General features: G+C 32.7%; 1 protein-coding gene across 1 annotated transcript in view; it reads left to right on the top strand.

The window, feature by feature from the left end:
- LOC140431278 (uncharacterized) overlaps nucleotides 1-6564 on the top strand; it is a 36615-nt gene extending 30051 nt beyond the window's left edge. The window contains exons 6-8 of the mRNA XM_072519212.1: nucleotides 2535-2960; nucleotides 4120-4422; nucleotides 6411-6564. Of these exons, the coding sequence (XP_072375313.1) occupies nucleotides 2535-2960; nucleotides 4120-4422; nucleotides 6411-6445 (764 nt within the window). The 3' untranslated portion in view covers nucleotides 6446-6564. The remainder of the gene's footprint in view (nucleotides 1-2534; nucleotides 2961-4119; nucleotides 4423-6410) is intronic.
- Nucleotides 6565-20057: the final 13493 nt, after the last annotated feature.

Genomic DNA, 20057 nt, shown 5'->3' with positions numbered 1-20057 from the left:
TAAAATTTTGATGTTTTCGAAGTCAAATTTATGCTTCTTTTCATTTTCATGTTTTGTGAGCGCAGTGACGTTGTTCTTGTCATATTTGTGAGAACTAATTCTGGATTGAAGCAGTTGACTGGTTTGCCCGATATAGACACCTTCACAGTTAATACATGGTATCTCGTAAACAACATGTGATTTTTTGAGTTTTAGAGTTTGTGTTTTCAGTTTAGTGAAATATTTATTTAAAAGGTTGTTGCCTTTGTGATCCACTGTTATGTTTGACTAACAGATTTGTTAATTGTTCGGGTAAACCTTTTATATATGGAAGAGTTGTATAAGTAGTTTTGATACTGTTGGGTTTATTGTTATTTGTATTATTGTAAAATTTATAATCTAAGTAAAGTCTTGATTTAAAATAGTTTCGATTAGATGTTCGGGATATGCATTATTTAGAAGGGCATTTTTTGCTTTTTTGTTATTGTAGTTGGTCTGTATTCTGGATCTGTTAATTTTATAGATTTTTCAGCAAGACTTATAATTACAGACCTCTCATGGAAGAATGGATGATGAGATTTACAGTTGAGATATCGTGAAGACCATGTTTCTTTTAAGTTCTGATAGTAAGCAGCCAGATTTGTTTATTATCACATCCTGAATATTTACTAGCTCGTTGTAGTATTATTAGCAATTAGAACGATGACGTCTGAAAATCTTAGGTGGCTGAGCTATTATTCATCAATAGATAGACCTTTGTTCTGCTAGTTCATTTTGCTGAATATATTTTCTAGAGTTGTAGTGAAGAACCTCGGTGTCTCCTTGTCAGACGCCTCTGGTAGTGGAAAATTCTGGAGTATTTTTATAAAGTATTACCTTAGCTTTTGCTTGTTTTTATGTACGGTTTGTCAAAACTGCTATTACTTTCCACTTATAGGCAAGTCCATGTTTAATTTTCGGTATCTTCTAATCAACATTTTTAGGTCACCCAAAGATTCTTTGCTTTATTGGTGATTTGTCTCGAGATATTTTTTTCTTTATTCGAGTAAAAAGCCCTTTTTTATTGCAGTCTCATGTTATAAGGGGGTATTGTTTTCTTGTACATTTTAGGTTTATATTTATATTAACATGCTAATTTCGCCCCATTATGTTGTTTAGGTATCCTGCTACTTTATTAGTTGATGTAGCTTGGTATCTTAGTTTATTTTTCGTATCGCTTGAGGTGGTTATTTATAACCAAGATAATTCAAATTTATCGTTTGTTCTATTAATTAACCGACACAATTAAATACAAATCATATCGATTCTTTAGAAATGATTATATATTTGTTTATTTTTTCAGTACCTATTACCGTATTTATACTGAACCCCTTTGTAAGAAACTAGATGGTCTTCATTCTTTTTCGGTTTTATATAACTATTTAACAACTATTTAAAATGATTCTATAAGTGTCCAGATTTTAGACCATACAGAAAAATAAAACATTTTTAAGTTATACTTTTCTCTAATTATTCCAAAATATCTACCAAATGGTTTTCTCTTATTCAGCCTTATCAACAAATCATGTTCTTGGTTGACTTTTAGTCTTGTGTCTAACTGAGCTTCTAAATGGGATTACCTTAGAAATACCCTCCATCCATTTCATCGTGGGTTCATCAAAAAATTCAATTCCCATGTGTCTCAAGTGAAAAGTTTATAACCAATGTGTTTTGCCTGTACAAACTTATGGAGCAGAGGCTTTACCACTCACGCAAAAATCTGCGAGTAAACTCAGAGTTACACAAAGAGCCATGGAACGTGCAATGCTGAACGTGAGCCTTCAAGACCACATAACAAATCAACAAATCAGGCAAAGATCAAGAGTTCAAGACTCATCGAAAGAACCGCGACGCTTTAGAGGAACTGGGCATGGCACTTAGCCGGAACACAAGATGGACAGTGAACAAGATGTATAATGGAATGGAGGCCCAGAAACTATAAAAGAAGCCGAGGATCACTAACGACTAAATGGACCGATGATATAAAACGTGTAGCGGGAAACTGGCTACAAGCGGCCCAGTGTAGAAAACACTGGAAAGAACTGATGTCTATGTCTAGCAGTGGACGCGATTGGCTAATTGATGATGATTTCATCGTTAGATAGATATTATTTACCGTATATCTCCAAATGTTTCTAAATCTAAATAGTTAGATTTTATAGACAATATTTAGCAACCAATCTTTCTTTTTTATATCAAGTTTTTTCTCTATTTCCCTGCAATCTTTTCTAAACGGTTTGTCTCGCTCGCTTTTGGTATTAGTGCTATACTTCTACAAATTAGCGACAATTTTGTGTCTATTAAAGCATTTAATCAGTTTCGATAATGTTATCAGTGTTTGAGTTGCTCTTCCTATATGAACTAGGACATCAGAAATACAGATGCTAAACCATAAAAAAATGTAATAAAAATCTAAAGAGGAGTAAGTTTCAAACAAAACACTTTAAGATGTTATTTTAACACAAAATAAATCGTACCTTTCAATCCTCAAACATTTATTAATCTGTTTATTTCAGGTTTCGTTTCCGGAAATGTTATTGTAGAAAAACCAGATGGTGTTTTAGTACCTGTGGTTGACGTTCAACTTCCAAGCATCAATAAACCTGGATATTCTTGTTCTGGTACAGGGTGCGATGTCTTAAAACCTGTACAAGTTGGAACAATAAACTCCGGTAGTTACACAGGTTCATCTGGTATCAGTTTCGAAGGAAGCAATCAGGGAAACGTATATCCTGATTATCCTGAAAGAAACGTTCCTGGTTCCGGCTGTTCCAGTGGAACATGTGGTACTAATAGCGGATCACAAGGAAGTTATTCTAGTTCTTCTAATGGGCTCGTGCAAGGCAACGTACATGGTGGTGGTTGCAGTACGGGAAATTGTGGACAAGGTTTTATCGGGGGTCAGTCTGGAAGCTATTCTGGATCTGGAGGCTTTGAAGGAGGTTAGTATTAAGGATTTATTATTATTGGGCTAAAGCTGTCAACTTTAGTTAAGAGGTTTTTATTTTTTGTTACATAAACTTACACTTGCTTAGTCTAGTAAACGCTCTCAATATTACAATGTCTAGTAAAAGCTCTCTACTAAGCAGCTCGCTATTAAGAAAAGACTACTAAGCGTTTAGCAGGACACGATCTCATTGCACTCGTGATTCCTACAAAATAAAGTATTTTTTGTAGCGCGTTGCTTTTTGATATATTGTTTTATGTCACCAAACCATCGCATAATGAGTAATTATGGGTCTGACAACCTTTAAGATCCTTGTATGATACCCATATGTTGCCACAAAGCTTACGCCATGTCCATAAAGCTCTAGTTGTTTTAGTGATTAAATATGTGGGCATTCTACGTAAATTTCTTGTTAATAGTGAACAACATTGTTGTTTTACTCCTCCTAGATACTAATGTTGCATTATAAAATCACATGAATATCATTGGAATCTGATTAAAATTCGTTAAGATTAATTAAAGATTTTCCGTTATAATACGACAATTTTTTTATTATGATTTTATCCTGAATCCAATCCTGCTGATTATTCCAATAAGATTAAGCTTTAATCTTATTAAATGTTCAGATATTTAATCTACAGTTACGTCTTTATAACCTTTTTATTATTTAAAAAATACCGTAGTAGTTAGGTTAGGTTAGGTTAGGCTAGGCCCTCGCACTTTCTGTCAGTCCGATTTTGTTCATGTGCCTTTTGGGGCGACAATGTCCTGTTACGAGACCTACGATAATTTGTAGATCATTCCTATATATGTATATATATATATATATATATATATATATATATATATATATATATATATATATAATCCGTTCTACCCAGTCCGATATTGCAGTATTGCAGTAGTTATTAACAATCTTTAATTGGAATTAATTACAATTTTAGTTGAAAATAAGTTCATTTTGACGTTTTTATTTTAAAGAAGAATTGAGAATGATAAAAGTGAAAATCAAAACGCCAAAATTATTATCGACTAACATTGTTGTTAATTTCCATTAAACACAGTAAATAACAGAAAAATTACAAAAGAAAATAGCTTTAGAACCATAACACTGCACTAGGTTAAAGCATATAATATTTTATTTTTCTTTATAGTAAAAGGTGGTTGCAAAACAGGATCCTGCGGCTTTCAGTCTTCTGGAAGTGGCTCATATAGTGGTTCTTTCTCAAGCAGTTCCTCATTCGGCGGCTCTGGTAGCGGATCTTATGGAGGGGGTGTAAAAGGAGGGCCTAGTGCTGGTTCCTACTCCTCATCTGGTAGTGGTGCAGGTTTTGAAAATGGTTTTCCTCTACTGAAAGAACTAATTAATCAGTCAATTAAAGGAGGTCATTCTGGGTCTGGATCATTCAGTGGTTCAAATTCGTATTCTGGTAGTTCAGCATCATCGCATTCTTCAGGTTAGTATATTTATTAATTACAATCTTAAATTACTATAATATTGAAGACATATTAATTCACACTTTAAAAATTATCATTCCGATTTAAAATAGATTTTAAACTCAGTTTAAATAAAGGGATGAAATAAGGAGATACCACATCCGCAACACTGTTTAATCTAGCGTTAGACTATGTAGTACGAATTATTATCAAAGAGAACCTAGAAACGAAAGATGGACAAATAATCTCATATGCGGTTATTATTGCAAAGAGGATATATAATAAAATAAATGCTAGAATAAATAAAATAGAAAGCGGGGATAGTGAACTGGGATGGAAACAAGAAAAGACAAAAATATAACCATTAAAGAAACACCAATAAAAGAAAAAATTAAAATAGGGAGTTCAGAATTTGAAGAACTAGAACGCTTTGAATACGCAGAAGTAATAATAAGCAAAATCGAAAAAAAAATACCAGAAACAAAAGAAAAAATATTGGTTGCAAAGAAAGCTTATTTTGCAAATAAAAGATTACTTAAAAGCGAAATATTGTCTAAGAATCTAAGAAAAAGGGCAATCCAAAATCAAAGTGGCTGCAAGAAGTTGAAAAAGACTTTTAAATCGCAGGAGTAAGAGAATGACATATAAAACTAGAGACAGGAAAAAATGTTGAGAAATCGTTAAAAAAATAACATAAGCAAAAGGAACTGATCCTTCCCCAAGACATAGGATCTAGAAAACTATTGCACCTCACATCGGGGTGTAAAGCCCGATGTATATATATATATATATATATATATATATATATACATATATATATATGTATATATATATATATATATATATATATATATATATATATATATATATGCTAAAAGAAGAGAAAATGACAAATAGAAATGTCTATAATCTAAAGATGAAATTTAACGCAAGTGTACTCAGCAACTTATCACGAACTTTACGAATACCTCAGTTACCAACGGAAATTATCTAATTTATCATGTTTTTGTTTACATTATCTTTTTCATTAATCGTATGAATCAAAACTAGTCTTCACAATGGAAGCTTCCATTTACACCACAACCGAAAAAACTCGTGAAAGTCGAAATAAAATCAAGTTTTTTTAGATTATGTATATTAAAGCATGATCAAAATTCAATAGGTAAAACAATTATGTTTAAATATTAATACTATTGCGTTACACAATAAAAAGAAAATAGCCTTCGACTACGTTGTGGTTTTTCCAAAACTTAAAATTCTGCTTAAAAAGCTACATTTGGACGGAATAGACACGATTTAGATACGTATAACGATAACACTGAAAGCTGCAATAACTAAATAATTCTGAAGAAGTGCTTCAGTAATTTAAGCACCGATAGGAATGTGTTGACACAATACAAACAGTACACCAATTGTCAATCTATCCAAAATACAGTTAAACGCAATAGAGATCCTCATACTCCCAAAACGTCTAAATTATGCTGTTATACGCCAATAAGTTCCTAAACTAGACATAATCAGTGCAGTTGATAAAACCTGTCAAGTACTATCAATACACAAAAATGAACAATATAGAGCAATGTGCAAATAGGAACTGAAGAAAAGCACAAAATCTAAATCAAAAGTTATTAAAGAGGAACTCAAAACTATCAAAGCTCTCAAAGAAGATTTGTCCACAATAATATTACCAGCTGATAGTAACTGGCATTTAATACAACTGTAATTATGGAGAAAAGTCAATATTACGAGAAAATTTAAGAAATGGTCCTAAATGGACCTTGATTACTCTTCAGAATCTTTTATAATTTGTTTAAAGAGGACATTTTTGAACAAATGGGGTTTCTTTTATTAGCAAATTTGGCGTTTGATGTATCTATACTTTTTTTATAATATTTTTTTTTTTTGAGAAGTAACTGCAATATTAAAAATGGTTAAAATTTTAATCTTTAAATATTTTTATTAAATAAAGTTACTTCAATATTAATTTATTTCTTAATTTATGTTTCAGCTTACTCAAGTTCGGGATCATTCTATGCGAAGTAAGGTCAAATACTGAAGTTCTCAAAAAAGAAAATAATACATTTGTGATTTTATTTTTTAAGTTAACTTTTAAGTATCTCTATAAAAATGTGATTTTTTTTTAATAAAAGTGTTTAAATGCCTTGCAGCATTTTTTAGTTAGAAGTGTTACTAAATTTAGCAGGAAATCATCATCATCGTCCCCTTTATCTTTATACCTATGCACAGTCGGCTTCCTTAATTACAATTCTGCGTAAATTTCTATCTTAGGTCATTTCAGTGACTTTGCCGACGTGTCCTGCCTTAGCGTCTCGCAGAAGTCTTCTTTGGTTTTACTTCTTTCAAGAATCCGCAGATCAGCAATTCTTCGTATTTGGTGATTAACGTCTCGACTTTTAACATGACCAGATTATTTTACTGTATTCTCTCTTATTTTGGCATCAATTGGTGCCACACCTCGACTTTCGCTAATATACTCGTTCTTAATTTTAGTTTTTCGGTAGCAAAAAGATTATTTGTCTAATGCTATCCCCCTCTCTCCACATACACACACACTCATTCTTAATTCTATTCTTTTTTGTATCTCCATTTATTCATAGCATTCTCATTTCCGTCACATGCATTCGTTGCTACTCTTTCTTGGTAACTGCCCAACATTCAGTTCCGAATATAATAGCTGTTTATATGGCTGTTTCATTGAATATTTCCTTCATATTTATTGGAATTTTTCTATCGCACAACACACCACTCGCTTCATCCACTTAATCCATATAACCGTAATTCTACTGCATGCATCTTCATCTATTTTTCAATTAGTCTGTAATAATACCGATTCTAGGTACTTAAAATTATTACTTTTCGCTTTAAATATTATATAAAATTATCATTTTATTTGTAGTAACTCTATCTTTAAATGAATATTCCAAATATTCTGTTTTTTCCCTACTAAATTTTAAACCTTTTTCCTCAAAAGCTTGTCTCCACTGTTCCAGTTTTTTTTTCAGCTATCCGAAGACAGGCTGAATTTTAAGTTAGCTTATTTAAACAACACTGGGTCGATCGACTTTGTTTTGGTTTTCGTGATAAAGCACCAGATCCATCAACTGTTAACAGTTTGGAGAATTTAAGCGAGGACGCATCAGCCTCAGTGACTACTTCCTTGAAGGCTGCCCGACTACAATTGTGTAGGATTTCGGATACCTCAGGATTTAAGGTGCTGTTTAAAAGAAGGTATCAATTGGTGCCGTGTTACACTCAAATACTGCATTTGAAACAATGGCATATCGTAACTGATGATAAAATAATATGTATACAATACGTTAAGTTATATTGCACAGTACATAAAGCAGTAAAATCGGCAACATTGCCTCGTACGAGGTAATTGTAATTCCCGATCTCCTCCGACTCCACGACAGAAAATCATTTAGTAGCACATAACAACAAATCATACGGAACATACATCTCCGTCATTTGAATTCAATGTTTGTTTTCATTACGTATGCCCGGTTCATTTCTTAGAGTACATAAACTAGATAAAAATACACTGACCTTTATAAAGCTGTGCATTAGTATCGGTTTTTAATAATGTGAACAATTTTTTGTGGTTGAATTAAAAATAAAAGTGCATTTCTTTAAAAAGATAAAACAAAAAATATGCTCTTATTGAAAATCAACATTAATTTCTAATAAAGTAAGAAATAATTCTTTATGTCCTACAAAAATGATTCAAATATTTAACCTTCTATAGCTGAACAGTATCCCAATCTGTCATAAAAACTTCTGCAGATAGATGAAAGAATTTCAGCTGTAACAGAATAGGAGACTTCTCTTACTCGCTTTTTTTATTTATTTAAATTTTGGGTTCTAGCCTCAGGATGATCGTAGATGCTTTTACATGTCATCAAAAAAAGAAGTTCATTGGTGTAAGATCTGGATATCACGCCTGTTCCACTGATATCTCGGTTCGGGAAAGTACTTTTTAAATACTCTCTAATAATTCGAGCGTTCTGAACTGAACAGGCGTCTAGATGAAACCAAACGTTCTCCAGATTTACATCAGCAGGATTGAGAATAGCGGGAAGAACATAATTCTGTAACAAATCGAGGTATACTCTGCTATTCAAGTTGCCCTTAATAAAAAATGTACCTATTATGTGGTCTACTAAAATGATTTACACTATAAATGGAATAAAATGTTTTTAATAAAATTTGGTTCATGATTAGCCTTCGTTATTAGAGTTACACAAAACTCCGTTCTTCGAAAGTAATCGTCTGGATAAATCTGCTGCGTTTTCGAATATTTAAAATTCTTGTATTCGTGCTATTTCCTTACTTTTGTTTTTTTTTACAGTAACATTGCTAAGATATAACTCTCTAGCAACGCTTCTACTTGAACGTGTTGAATCTAGCTCGATTGTGTATCCCGGTATTCTCTTTTCTCAACTTTTTCTGGTGAACACACTTCTTGAGCGTGATATTTTCTGCAATTTTTGAGGCAATAACAACTCTCACAATTTTAAGCAATATTATCAATTGACTGTACGCAAGGAATTGGTCTCCTCTCAAAAAAAAACACAAAAAATAAATCTACGCACTGTTGTCCAGAATTACCACCATAAAACCATTTTATTATTTGAACTTTTTCTGCGGGCGCAAAATTAAATTAAAGATCTACGCTGTTAACGCTTTGAATACAGAATAAACCACTCAACTGTGGGTAGTGTATTATCTGCTTTAAACAACCACTGTATAATGACAAATTATTGGCGACGGGTCAACGAAGTAGGTTAGTCAAAAGTCGACAGCGCTTAGTGTTGCCATTTATACTGTATATATCTAATTTAAAACTTAACGTACTATATATTGTTATGTGGTCTAAACCAAAAACCAATCAAAGGTTCAGAACCAAAGCCAATAAAAGTAGTCCGCGTCTGAAGCGTTAGCAAACAAACGGTCGCGAGTTTTTTTGGAAAAACAAACATGTTGCCACGATTTGTTTAAAAAATACTGAAATCCAGAAAATGTCAGCTCTCAGACGACTCGTATGAAATCCGAATATTTTTAAGCGAAAGTATTGATTTGGTGAGTCATTTACCAGACTTGGTACCGTGTGATTTATGTGCAATCACTACAACTAAAATCGTTTTACAATGCTAGATGATACCGTCGAAGCATAATCTAAGGCCTATTTTTAAGATTCCTGAAACCTATTTGATTAGGAATATGATATGATTGTAATTATGTAAGGATTTTGTAATCCAAGATATCAGCAATCATGAAATTTAAAGGTAATTTAGGCTCCACATACTTCGTTTTCGTAAAAAACATAAAAATAAGGCAAACAGAACATAAATAAGGCAAACTTTTTTTGGAATTTGTCTATGATAAAACGGTTTTACTATAGCCAATCGGATTTTTGTATACCTTCCAATTTTCCATGATAGCCATTCCAATTCTAAATGAATTGGAAAGAGTATTATTCAGACTTCTAAAACACTGTATCAGTTTGTGTAGATTTAGTAGAAGGATACAATATAGTTTTTAGTTATTAGGTAGTCTTGTATTTGCCGCTTGCGATCAAACGACTCGCATTTATGCACGAATCAATATTTGCAACTATTCCCAAAAAAGTAACTATTTTTACTACTATATTTACTACTATACTATGTACAGCAGCGCCAAATTACCAGATAACTAAGTGGAAACAGGCCCATTGCTGGATGGATAATTTCCATCGTTTTCTATTCTTAGCTAACAGCCTTCATTCTCTGATTCCCATCTCACTGACATCTTCCATTACTGCATCTCTTCATTTCTTTCTTGGTCTTCCTCTCTTTTTTTGCCCCCAGGTACTCTCCAAGCAATATTCTTGACTAGTCTATTACCTTGCATTCTTTCTAGATGGCCGAGCCATTCTAGTCTACGTTTTTTCACCACTTTTGTTATTGTAGGGTTAGCATACAACTGATACACTTCTGCATTAGTTCGTCTTCTCCATTCTCCCTCTACTACTTTTCCACCAAATATTCTGCGAAGTATCTTTCTTTCCCATGCTTCCAATGTGCTCTGTACGGTTTTGTTCATAGTCCATGTCTCGGCAGCGTATAGCATTGTGAGTCTAATTATAGTTTTGTATACTCTTATTTTTGTAGTACGAGATATATCTTTGGCCTTAATTATTTTGCTCATGACTCCAGCACACTTGTTGCTCTTGGTCAGTCTCAGGTTGATTTCAGTTTCTTCTTTACATGTCTGATCAATAAGAGTACCTAAGTACATATATTCACCCACCTTCTCGAATTCTACAACTGATCCATTCTCCACCTCCAATTTAAAGGATCCCCTGGTGTTTATTCCTTTTTTGGGAATTATTAATATTAACTTTCAGTCCCATTTTAGAGCTTTCCCGAATCAGTCTTTTTGTTATATTTGATAGTCCTTTTCCATTGCTTGCAATAAGAACCACATCATCAGCGTATGCTAAGCATTGGTGCTCCTTGTATAAAATAGTGCCGGACCTATTTATCCCACTAATCATTACAATTTTTTCCAAAACTATATTGAATAGCAATGTAGACAACGGGTCTCCTTGGCGAACACCTTTTTTCACTTCGAATTCTTCTGAGACTGTATCGTTGCATCTCACAGCACAAATGGTTTGTCTAATTGTCATTTTTACCATTCTTTTTATTTTTTCTGGCACTTGGAATTCTTTTAGTGTTTCTATTAACTTGTTTCTGTTTATTGTATAGTAGGCAGCTTTGTAATCAATGAAAAGTGCTTGTGCTGAAATGTTGTATTCATAGCAATTGGTCAGGATTTGTTTTAGCATAAAAATTTGATCGGTTGTTGATCTTCCTTTCCGAAATCCTCCCTGGTATTCTCCTATTTCTCCTACTTCTCTATATATATTTCTAATCGTTTTTTAATTAGTATGGCGAGTACTTTATACATTACTTCTAATAAGAATATTCCTCTATAGTTTGTGCATTCAGTTCTATCTCCCTTTTTGTGTATAGGAATTTTAATCGACTTATTCCATTCTTGAGGCATTTCTTCGGCATCCCATACTTCTAGTGTTAGTTCACCAAGTTTTTTTATTAAGACCTCTCCTCCATATTTTATGTTCTCTGTCACAATGCCGCTCTCCCCGGGACTTTTTTGGTTTTTCATATCTTTTATTATTTCTTCAATTTTTTCTCTTGTGGGCTTTGGTATTTCTTCTATTATTATTTGAGGTCTAGGAACATAACAATTTTCTTCAGTAGTCACTTCGTCATCTCGTATCTCTCCGAAATATTCTTTCCACCTTTCACATATTTGGTCTTCATCCACTATCAGGTTTCCTTGCTTATCATTTACATTTATCGTTCTTCCCTGATACCCAGTTTTAATGTATTTTACTTCTTTATAAAAAAATTTTATTTCATTTTTCTTGTAATTTTCTCCAATGCGCTTAATTTTATTCTCCATATACTTTCGTTTCCGCTCCCTTAGGATTCTCTTTACTTTTTTTCGTTGTACGGCATACCTTTCTAGGTCGTCTTGTTTTTGCGAACGTAAACTTTTTAATCTCAAATCTGATCTTTTTTTTTAACTCTGTTCTGCATTCGTCATTGAACCAGTGGTTTTTTCTAAATCTTTTTGCTCTTGGTATGTTCTTCGACGTATGAATATGACAAAATGTGAATATCTCTCAGTGGGAACAGATGAAATATGTGACCTAGTCTTGGAAGACGACAAAATCAAAGGCGTGCAATCCTGCAAATATTTGGGGGTCATTTTCAACAAGAAGGGAAATAGCGCAGATGAAATCAGGGAAAGAATAAACAAGGGCAGAGCAGCGACCCGTGCCTTAAACTCTCTTCTCTGGCAAAAAACAATTCGACGAGAAACCAAAAAACACATTTACGGTAGTATAGTTCAAAGTATTACACTTTACGGTTCGGAAGTATGGGACGTCACCAAAGCTAATAAAAACAAACTTATGACGACAGAAATGGATTATCTGAGACGAAGCTGCGGTAGATCGAAACTGGAGAGAGTTAGAAACGAACAAATAAGAAACGAAATGAAAATGGAGAGAAATATCAATGATGACATAGAAAGAAAACAATTAATCTGGTTCGGACATGTTAAAAGAATGCCAGAGTACAGATGGCCTAGGAGAGTACTGGAATGGATCCCTCCTGAAAGAAGAAAGAGAGGACGACCACGGAGAAGTTGGCGCAACGATATTGATGAAGCAATGGCGGCAAGAGACTTAGAGGAGGCAACTGCATATGACAGAAAAAGATGGAAATTGGGGGCGGAGAAGCGGCGACAGCCGTAATAAATCCGTTATTATATATATATGTTCTTCGACGTAGCTTCCTTTATAGTGTTTGTCATTTTCAAGAACTTTTGTTGTATGTTACTCACAGTAGTACTATTTTGTTTGGCGTAGGTTTCTTGTATATGTTTCACGTTTTCACATTTGTCATTAAATTCGCAAACTTCTCTTGTATTAAAATGTGGTCTATTTGATTAGTTTCATTTGACCCCGGAATTTTCCACGTTCCTTTATATATATTTTTTCTCCTAAACTGGGTACTCATTATCTTCATCCTGTTTTCAATTGCGAATGTGATTAATCTCTGTCCATTATCATTTGTATTCAAATGTTTACTTTCACCCCCTGTTATGTTTTTATATATATCTTCTCTTCCGACCTTTGCATTGGCGTCGCCTATAATAATTTTTCCACGTATACTCCTCGAACATTCCATGTCGCAATATTTAGGTACATATTCTTATTTTTTATTTTGCTATTTATGTTCAAACTCATTTTCCTGTTCATCGCTAGGGTCCGTTGGCATAATGGGCCATCTTTTCCTTTTTCCACTACTATATGCGTTTTTTGGGTCCATATTTCTAGATTTTTCTCGTTTGAAAGTACCATTTCCGGCCCATACCCAATTTATGCCATCCACAGTTAGTTTTCTGTACCCTATCTCTTCATTTCTACCTTCAGCTCTTAATTCCTTGCTTTTATTTACGATTTCCTTCCTCATGTGTCTTTCTTTTTAGGTTATGTCATCGTTGATGAAGATCTTTTCTCCAGTAAGAAATCTGAGTTTGCTTTTTTCTTTCATTAGGTACCTTAATTTTTTCGCCATAATCCTTCATTTGTACCAGACATATATTGTTCTTTAACTTTATTGCAGATTCTATTTCGACATCCTCTTTTAGGTGCTTTTGTATAAAATCTTTTACGTTATTTTTTAAGAGTGTTTCATCTGTTGCGTTTATTGGTAAACCCGTAATTACTATGTTATTTCTTTTCATCTGTTTTTCAATTCTTTCTACTTTGTTTTCAACCTGGGTTAATTTGTTTTTTGTTTCTTCTAATTCTTGATTTATCTTTATATTTTCTTTTTTCAACGCTATCATCTCTTCTCTATATTCCTTATTTTCATTCCTGATTTCTTTCAGTTCTTCCATCATCTTCTTGAACATGCTTATAACGTCGTCCAAATCCTCTGAATCTTCTTCCTTTGGTTTTATTTTGCTTGGAGTTCTGGCAGTTTTTTTGCTCTGCAGGAAAGGTGAAGTTGACCCTCTATATTTTCTCTTGTTGCCTTCTGACGCATTATCATCACTGTCCGTGTACATCATATCTGTTTCTAAGGACCGCGAAAGGAACTAGATTCGCTTCAACCGCTCAGAAATCCAGTTCCTATCAGTCCTCAGTTTGCAGAACTATTTTTAACTTTGGCAACGTCGCAAAACTAACGGCCAGACTTCCTCCAGTATGACTGTTTCGAATTGTAAATAACCTTACTTACTTTTATCACTTCAAACACTAGTTTTTACCGAAAGCGAGTTTTTTTCCAGAAATTTCTTACTGTGGTATTACGAAGCCTTTTTAAATTCACATATATGTAAACAAACCGTAAATTATTCTTCGCTACTAATCGCAATATTTGGGATTTTAGTAGGAGAAAAATATATTTACTTTTATCTGCTTAGTACACCGTTGCCGTCAAGAAAGTGGAAAGTGGAAACAGTATTTGTAGCTATTCCCATCAATTTAATGAGTCACACAATCAAATTTTTTATGAAAATATTTCATTGTCGCATATACCAACTTTCTGAGAGGATTACTGATAATAAGCAGTTTGAATTCCAAAGCGAAATGGATACTCGGGAAGCACTGTTTTGCATGCGAATACTTTTTACAAAAAAGCATTGAGAAAAGCATCGAAAAAAAAACAATTACATATCAATTCTTAAGCTTAGTTGGTCTAGATACGTACATCAGATTGGTCAAAAATCTACTACAATCTACTACAATCAGATCGCTTGCATTAAGGTGGCTAAGAAGGTGTCAGCTAAAAGTCCTATTAACCGTGACGATAGACAGGGATGTGTTATGTCACCGATGTTGTTTAATGCCTACTCTAAATCAGTATTTAAAATAGCGGTAAACAATTGTAGCGAGGATAATAAAATCGGTATCGGTGTTAACAATAATAATAACATCAGATACACATATGACTAGGGTCGATCCTAGAGGTTTTGCCGCCCGGGTGCAAAAACCAGATTTGCCGCCGGAATTTTGGAAAACAAAATTAGGAAAAATTATTAAAAACACAATTTTGAACATTTAAATCATAAAAATATATTTATTAAGTCAATGAATAGATACATACCTATAGTATAAATGAGCTTATACAACATATTATGTATTAATTCGATATAACCAAAATACAAAAATCTACATACTTATTTTAGGAAAAATAAAGTAAAATAAAAAACAAGAAATAAAACACTAGGTAGGTATACACGTCTAAATACTAAAATCGACTTTTCGCCTTTTTAAGTGCAAATTCCCTAACTAGGTCAGTCACATCTAAATTAAAACAAATATCTTCCTCGATAATCATTATAGCTAAATTTGTAAACCTGGATTGGCTCATGGTAGATCTTAGGTAGTTTTTTATTAATTTAAGTTTTTAAAATGATCGCTCCCCATGAGCTACAGTGACGGACATAGTTAAAAATATCCTAAGCGCAACAAATAAATTAGGAAATATTCCTATTCCAAAACTCGTTAGCAACGAGATAGGCTAACACTTCTTTGGCCGACATATTATTTTTATTAGTAATTTAAATAGACAATATTTATATCAGTCTCATTGTAAAGATATATTGCATTTATATCAAAATTTTTTGTTTCCGTGTTCAGTTAGTTTAGTTTCTAAATTGGTACAATATTTCCTCTTTAGAACAAACACTTCAGTTTTTTAAAAAACCAAAAGATTCAACATGTGTTTCTAAATCTTGAAATCTATCATCTAATTTTGAGATGGCAATATCAAGAATATAAAAATGCAAATTTACTTTAAAATGTAATTCTGGGGATTGAATTGGTTCATCTTTATGTTCACATTCATAAAGTCTTTTTTCTTCTGGGTCGAACTGTATGTATGAACTACAGGAAATGAAATTTCTGCATCCATTTCTTGAGCTATTTTCTTAGCTTCATTGAGCAAATTTATAAACTCATTGTCGGATCTCATGTCTGTTAAAAATATTTTAATTCCATTTAACATTTGTACAGATTCTGGTAAAATAACGTTAGATTTTTGGATGATTTTGCTAACTACATTTATTTTTAATAAAATATTATACGAGACAACTAAGGAACATATTAATTTAAATGATTTTATTTTATTAATCAGGAAACTTGCAGTATTCGTTGTCATTATCTCTAGATGTATTTTTATAAAGGGCGATCAATGCATCATAAACTTTTTCCAATTCATACCTAAGAGTTTTTACGGTATCAATTTGACTCTCCCACCGGGTATCAGAGAGCGGTTTTAGCTTTAACCTAGGTACTTCCTTTAAAATAATATTCCATCAATATATTGATGTGAAGCGAGCTTTTTGCTGCATCATTCACGACTAAATTAGGGATGTGCGGCGCACAAGGGACAAAAATCTGGTCTCTGGGATTAATATCTGAGATTTTTTGTAGGCTATTGTGTTTGCTTTTCATATTGGCACCATTGTAATAACCCTGGCCCTGGCTTCGCATATCGGCAATATTAATATCAGATTCCTTTAGATTTTGAGTGAATAAGCCAATTTCTATGTACTTTTTCATTATTCGTTAACTTTTTTACGAAGTAAGTAGAGCTAAAAGATCTGTATAAACTATTTACAGGACAAATAATATTTTTTAATTGTACTGGACCTATGTCTAAAATTATAAGTTTAACAGTATCTGTCAATACTTCTGGCCGATATGCTAGATCTTTAAATTGCTCTTCACTCACATCAATATCTGCGGTTTCGGTTTGCATATTATTTGATGAGGGATTATTCGTTGTATCCTGGTGCAGTGTAATGTTTTCGGCAGTCGATTTATTTTGATTCTGTTCTTCTGCATCGTTTTCACTTAATTTAAAAGGTTAAACATCTAGAGCTTGGCTTGTTGAAGGTTGAGGTTGCGTACTCGTCGGGGATACAAAAAACCTTTTTAGCGAGCCATCTAATCCCTTGTGATCTACCTCTTTTTCTATCCTTCTTTTTCGATATTGTGAACCAGAAAGGTTCATCTTTCTACTATCAGCCATCTAAATCAGTAAACAACAGTTTATAATTTGAACCAACATAAAGACCAGAAATTTTTTATGCTAAAAATAATTAAATCAGTAAAAAGTGCAAAATACTACTTTAACTTTATACAGTGATGAGTGTCTTACCACTTGGCGTTTTAACGTAAGAGATAGAAAACACAGTTACTTTGTAAAATAAAAAGAGATGAAACTCGTAGAGGTGAGAAATAATCGATAGAAACCTATAATTTACATTACATTACATTACCACTATCGATAGTCTCACACCTTTAGACGTTAGCTTCGAGCTAAATCACCTCGATCATAATTAATGTGTGTCACGTCGTATGTGTAACGTATTTCCATTTTTTAATTTCGCATAAAGTAAAAACTGATTGACCACAATAAAGCAAAAATGTGAATAAAATAATTTAATTAATATTGATTATTTAGTCTTAAGTTTTAAATTATTAACCAAGAATAATTTCTACTATGATTTAAACAGCAGCAGAACAATAACCCAAACTGTCAATAAATATTTATAAAAGTCTGGTGGATCAGAGTTCAAGGCACGATGTTCTCATCCAGGCGCTCAGGGTTCGAATCCAACATGGAGGTTTTACTTTTTTAAAAATTAAAATTTTGAAATTATGCAGATATTATATCGTTTTGCTTTAAATCACTAAACATTTATCTCAGTCTTTATTAGAAGTGTTTATAGTAAAACATGAAAATCTTATTGAAAAAACAATGGGCTTTCGAAAATAAAATAAAAATTCTTCAAACATAAAAGAACGTTCTAAATAAAAGTACTTACAAAAAATGTTTAAATAGGTAGAAATTCTGTAAAAATATTCTAAATAAACGTATCTTATTCTAATGAAATGTATTAACAAAAAATGTTCGAATAAGCCTCCATTAGCAGCAGAACAAAAACCCAATCTATTATAAAAGTTTCGTCTAACATTAGTTAATGTTTCTGGACTAATACCTCTCATTGAATTAAAGATCTTTTCTCTTAATTCTTGGAGAGAATTAGGCCTATCGTCTTCAATTCCATATAGTTTGGACTTGATATATCCCCACATAAAAGAATCACACGGTGCAAGATCAGGTGATCTTGCAGGCCAAAAAATATCTCCGTGACCACTAATCCATCGATTAGGAAAAGTTGTACTGAGATATTCACTGACGATGCGAGAATTAGGTGCAGGACAACCATCGTGTTGAAATCATATGGAATCGAAAGGTATTGGTAAATTACGAAGGGCTGGGACAATTTGATTTTGCAGAAGTTCCAAGTATTTCCGCCCAGTCAACATACCGTCTATAAAAAATGGACCAATGACATGATTCCCTATTATGCCTCCCCAAACATTTACTTTTCGAGGACGCTGGGTACGAGCGACATAAATCTGGCGAGGATTTCCTCGAGACCAATACCGAGTATTCATTGAATTGTGACGGCCATGCAATGAAAACGTACATTCATCGGTAAACAAAACGTTCTCTAAAAAATGTTCATCTTGATGTGACATTTCCATCGCAGTTTGACAAAATTCTAAACGTCTATGTTAATCCCCAGGGAATTGTTCGTTGGATTTATGAAGTTTATAGGGACGGTATCCATGTCTTTTCAAAATTTTACCTACTCTAAATCTTGAAATTTCATATTGTTCTCCGAGACGAGATGTTGATTGGGTAGGATTTTGCTGAATACTTGCACAAATCAAAGTGTCTCTTAGTTCCAAATTCATTTACCTCCCTTCGTCTACGAACTCCTCTTGGAGCGAACACGGATCGATAAGTAAAAAAAAAATTACGTATAATGGACTGAATTGTTGATCGTGCTGGAGCCGGCCTAGTTGGAAACATATTTACAAATTGTTGACTAATCATGTTGTCTGATAATCCATTCACATGCTAGACAACAATTTGCACTTTTTCCTCGACCGTTAAAACCATTTTTACGAATTGTTTTTTCAATAAAAAGTTTCTGTTTACCGTGCAAAAATACTTCTCGATATGTTATTATTTGATGGCTGAAGGCTTGATGATTCGGTTAGCTGTAAAGCAGGCAGCTGTTCGCGCGCATCCATTCCAATGTTCTCAATTGTTTTGAAAATCATTACCTGTACAGAGAAATTGATATTAACACCGAGAATTTAGTGATGGATTTGACATTAAACAGTCTTCACCGAATTATTTTGCATTTACAACTGAAGATTGTAAAACTGGAATTGAATTTGAATTATTTTGTATTTCTATTTTATAACATTGGAATAAGAATAAATTGTAAATAATGAGTTTTTCGAAAACTTGTTACCTAATATGTATCATATTTTTTATTATTTTTTGATTGAATAAAACAAAAATTTTGTCCTTGGTGTGAATTGAACCCCAATCTTCTTGTCAATAGACCACGTCTCTAACTATTACACCAATTCCACATACAACAATTGTTTTCGGACCGAACATACCTACCTATAGTTTAGTCAAATATTTCAGTAGAGTTATTTATATTATTAAATAAACTTAAAGATTTATAATTTAAAATCGCTACTAATTAATGTTTTTTACTATAATATATCTTAATTTATTCAATCATTTATTCTAACATCAGAACTTATTAAAATAAAATATTTTCGAGGTCATCCGTATAATTATGACTGAAGTCAAATAGCCACGTCTAAGAAATAGTTTATCTCGTACTATCTCACAACTTAATATGTCTTCTATCCTTTCCGCTATTTGGCCGGGTGGTAAGACACTCATCACTGTATAATATATGTAGGTAATAAAAAGCTATTTGGAATACATTTTCCATTCACAATACACTGATAACAGTAATAATATATAGTATAACAGATAAATTTACACTACATGGTTTCATTTCCAGTTATAATACGCAATACGTTATAATAGTATTGCATTTAATTAACATAAAAATATATTTGGTAAGTATACTGTATTTTTATTACATTACGGTTTTACATTACCACACAAGCATAATATTGAGGTTTTAAAGT

Source organism: Diabrotica undecimpunctata, chromosome 1 (genome assembly GCF_040954645.1).
Source record: "Diabrotica undecimpunctata isolate CICGRU chromosome 1, icDiaUnde3, whole genome shotgun sequence".
Lineage (NCBI taxonomy): Eukaryota > Metazoa > Arthropoda > Insecta > Coleoptera > Chrysomelidae > Diabrotica > Diabrotica undecimpunctata.
Note: the sequence above shows the minus strand (reverse complement) of the source record. Positions and strands in the feature narration are given on the sequence as shown.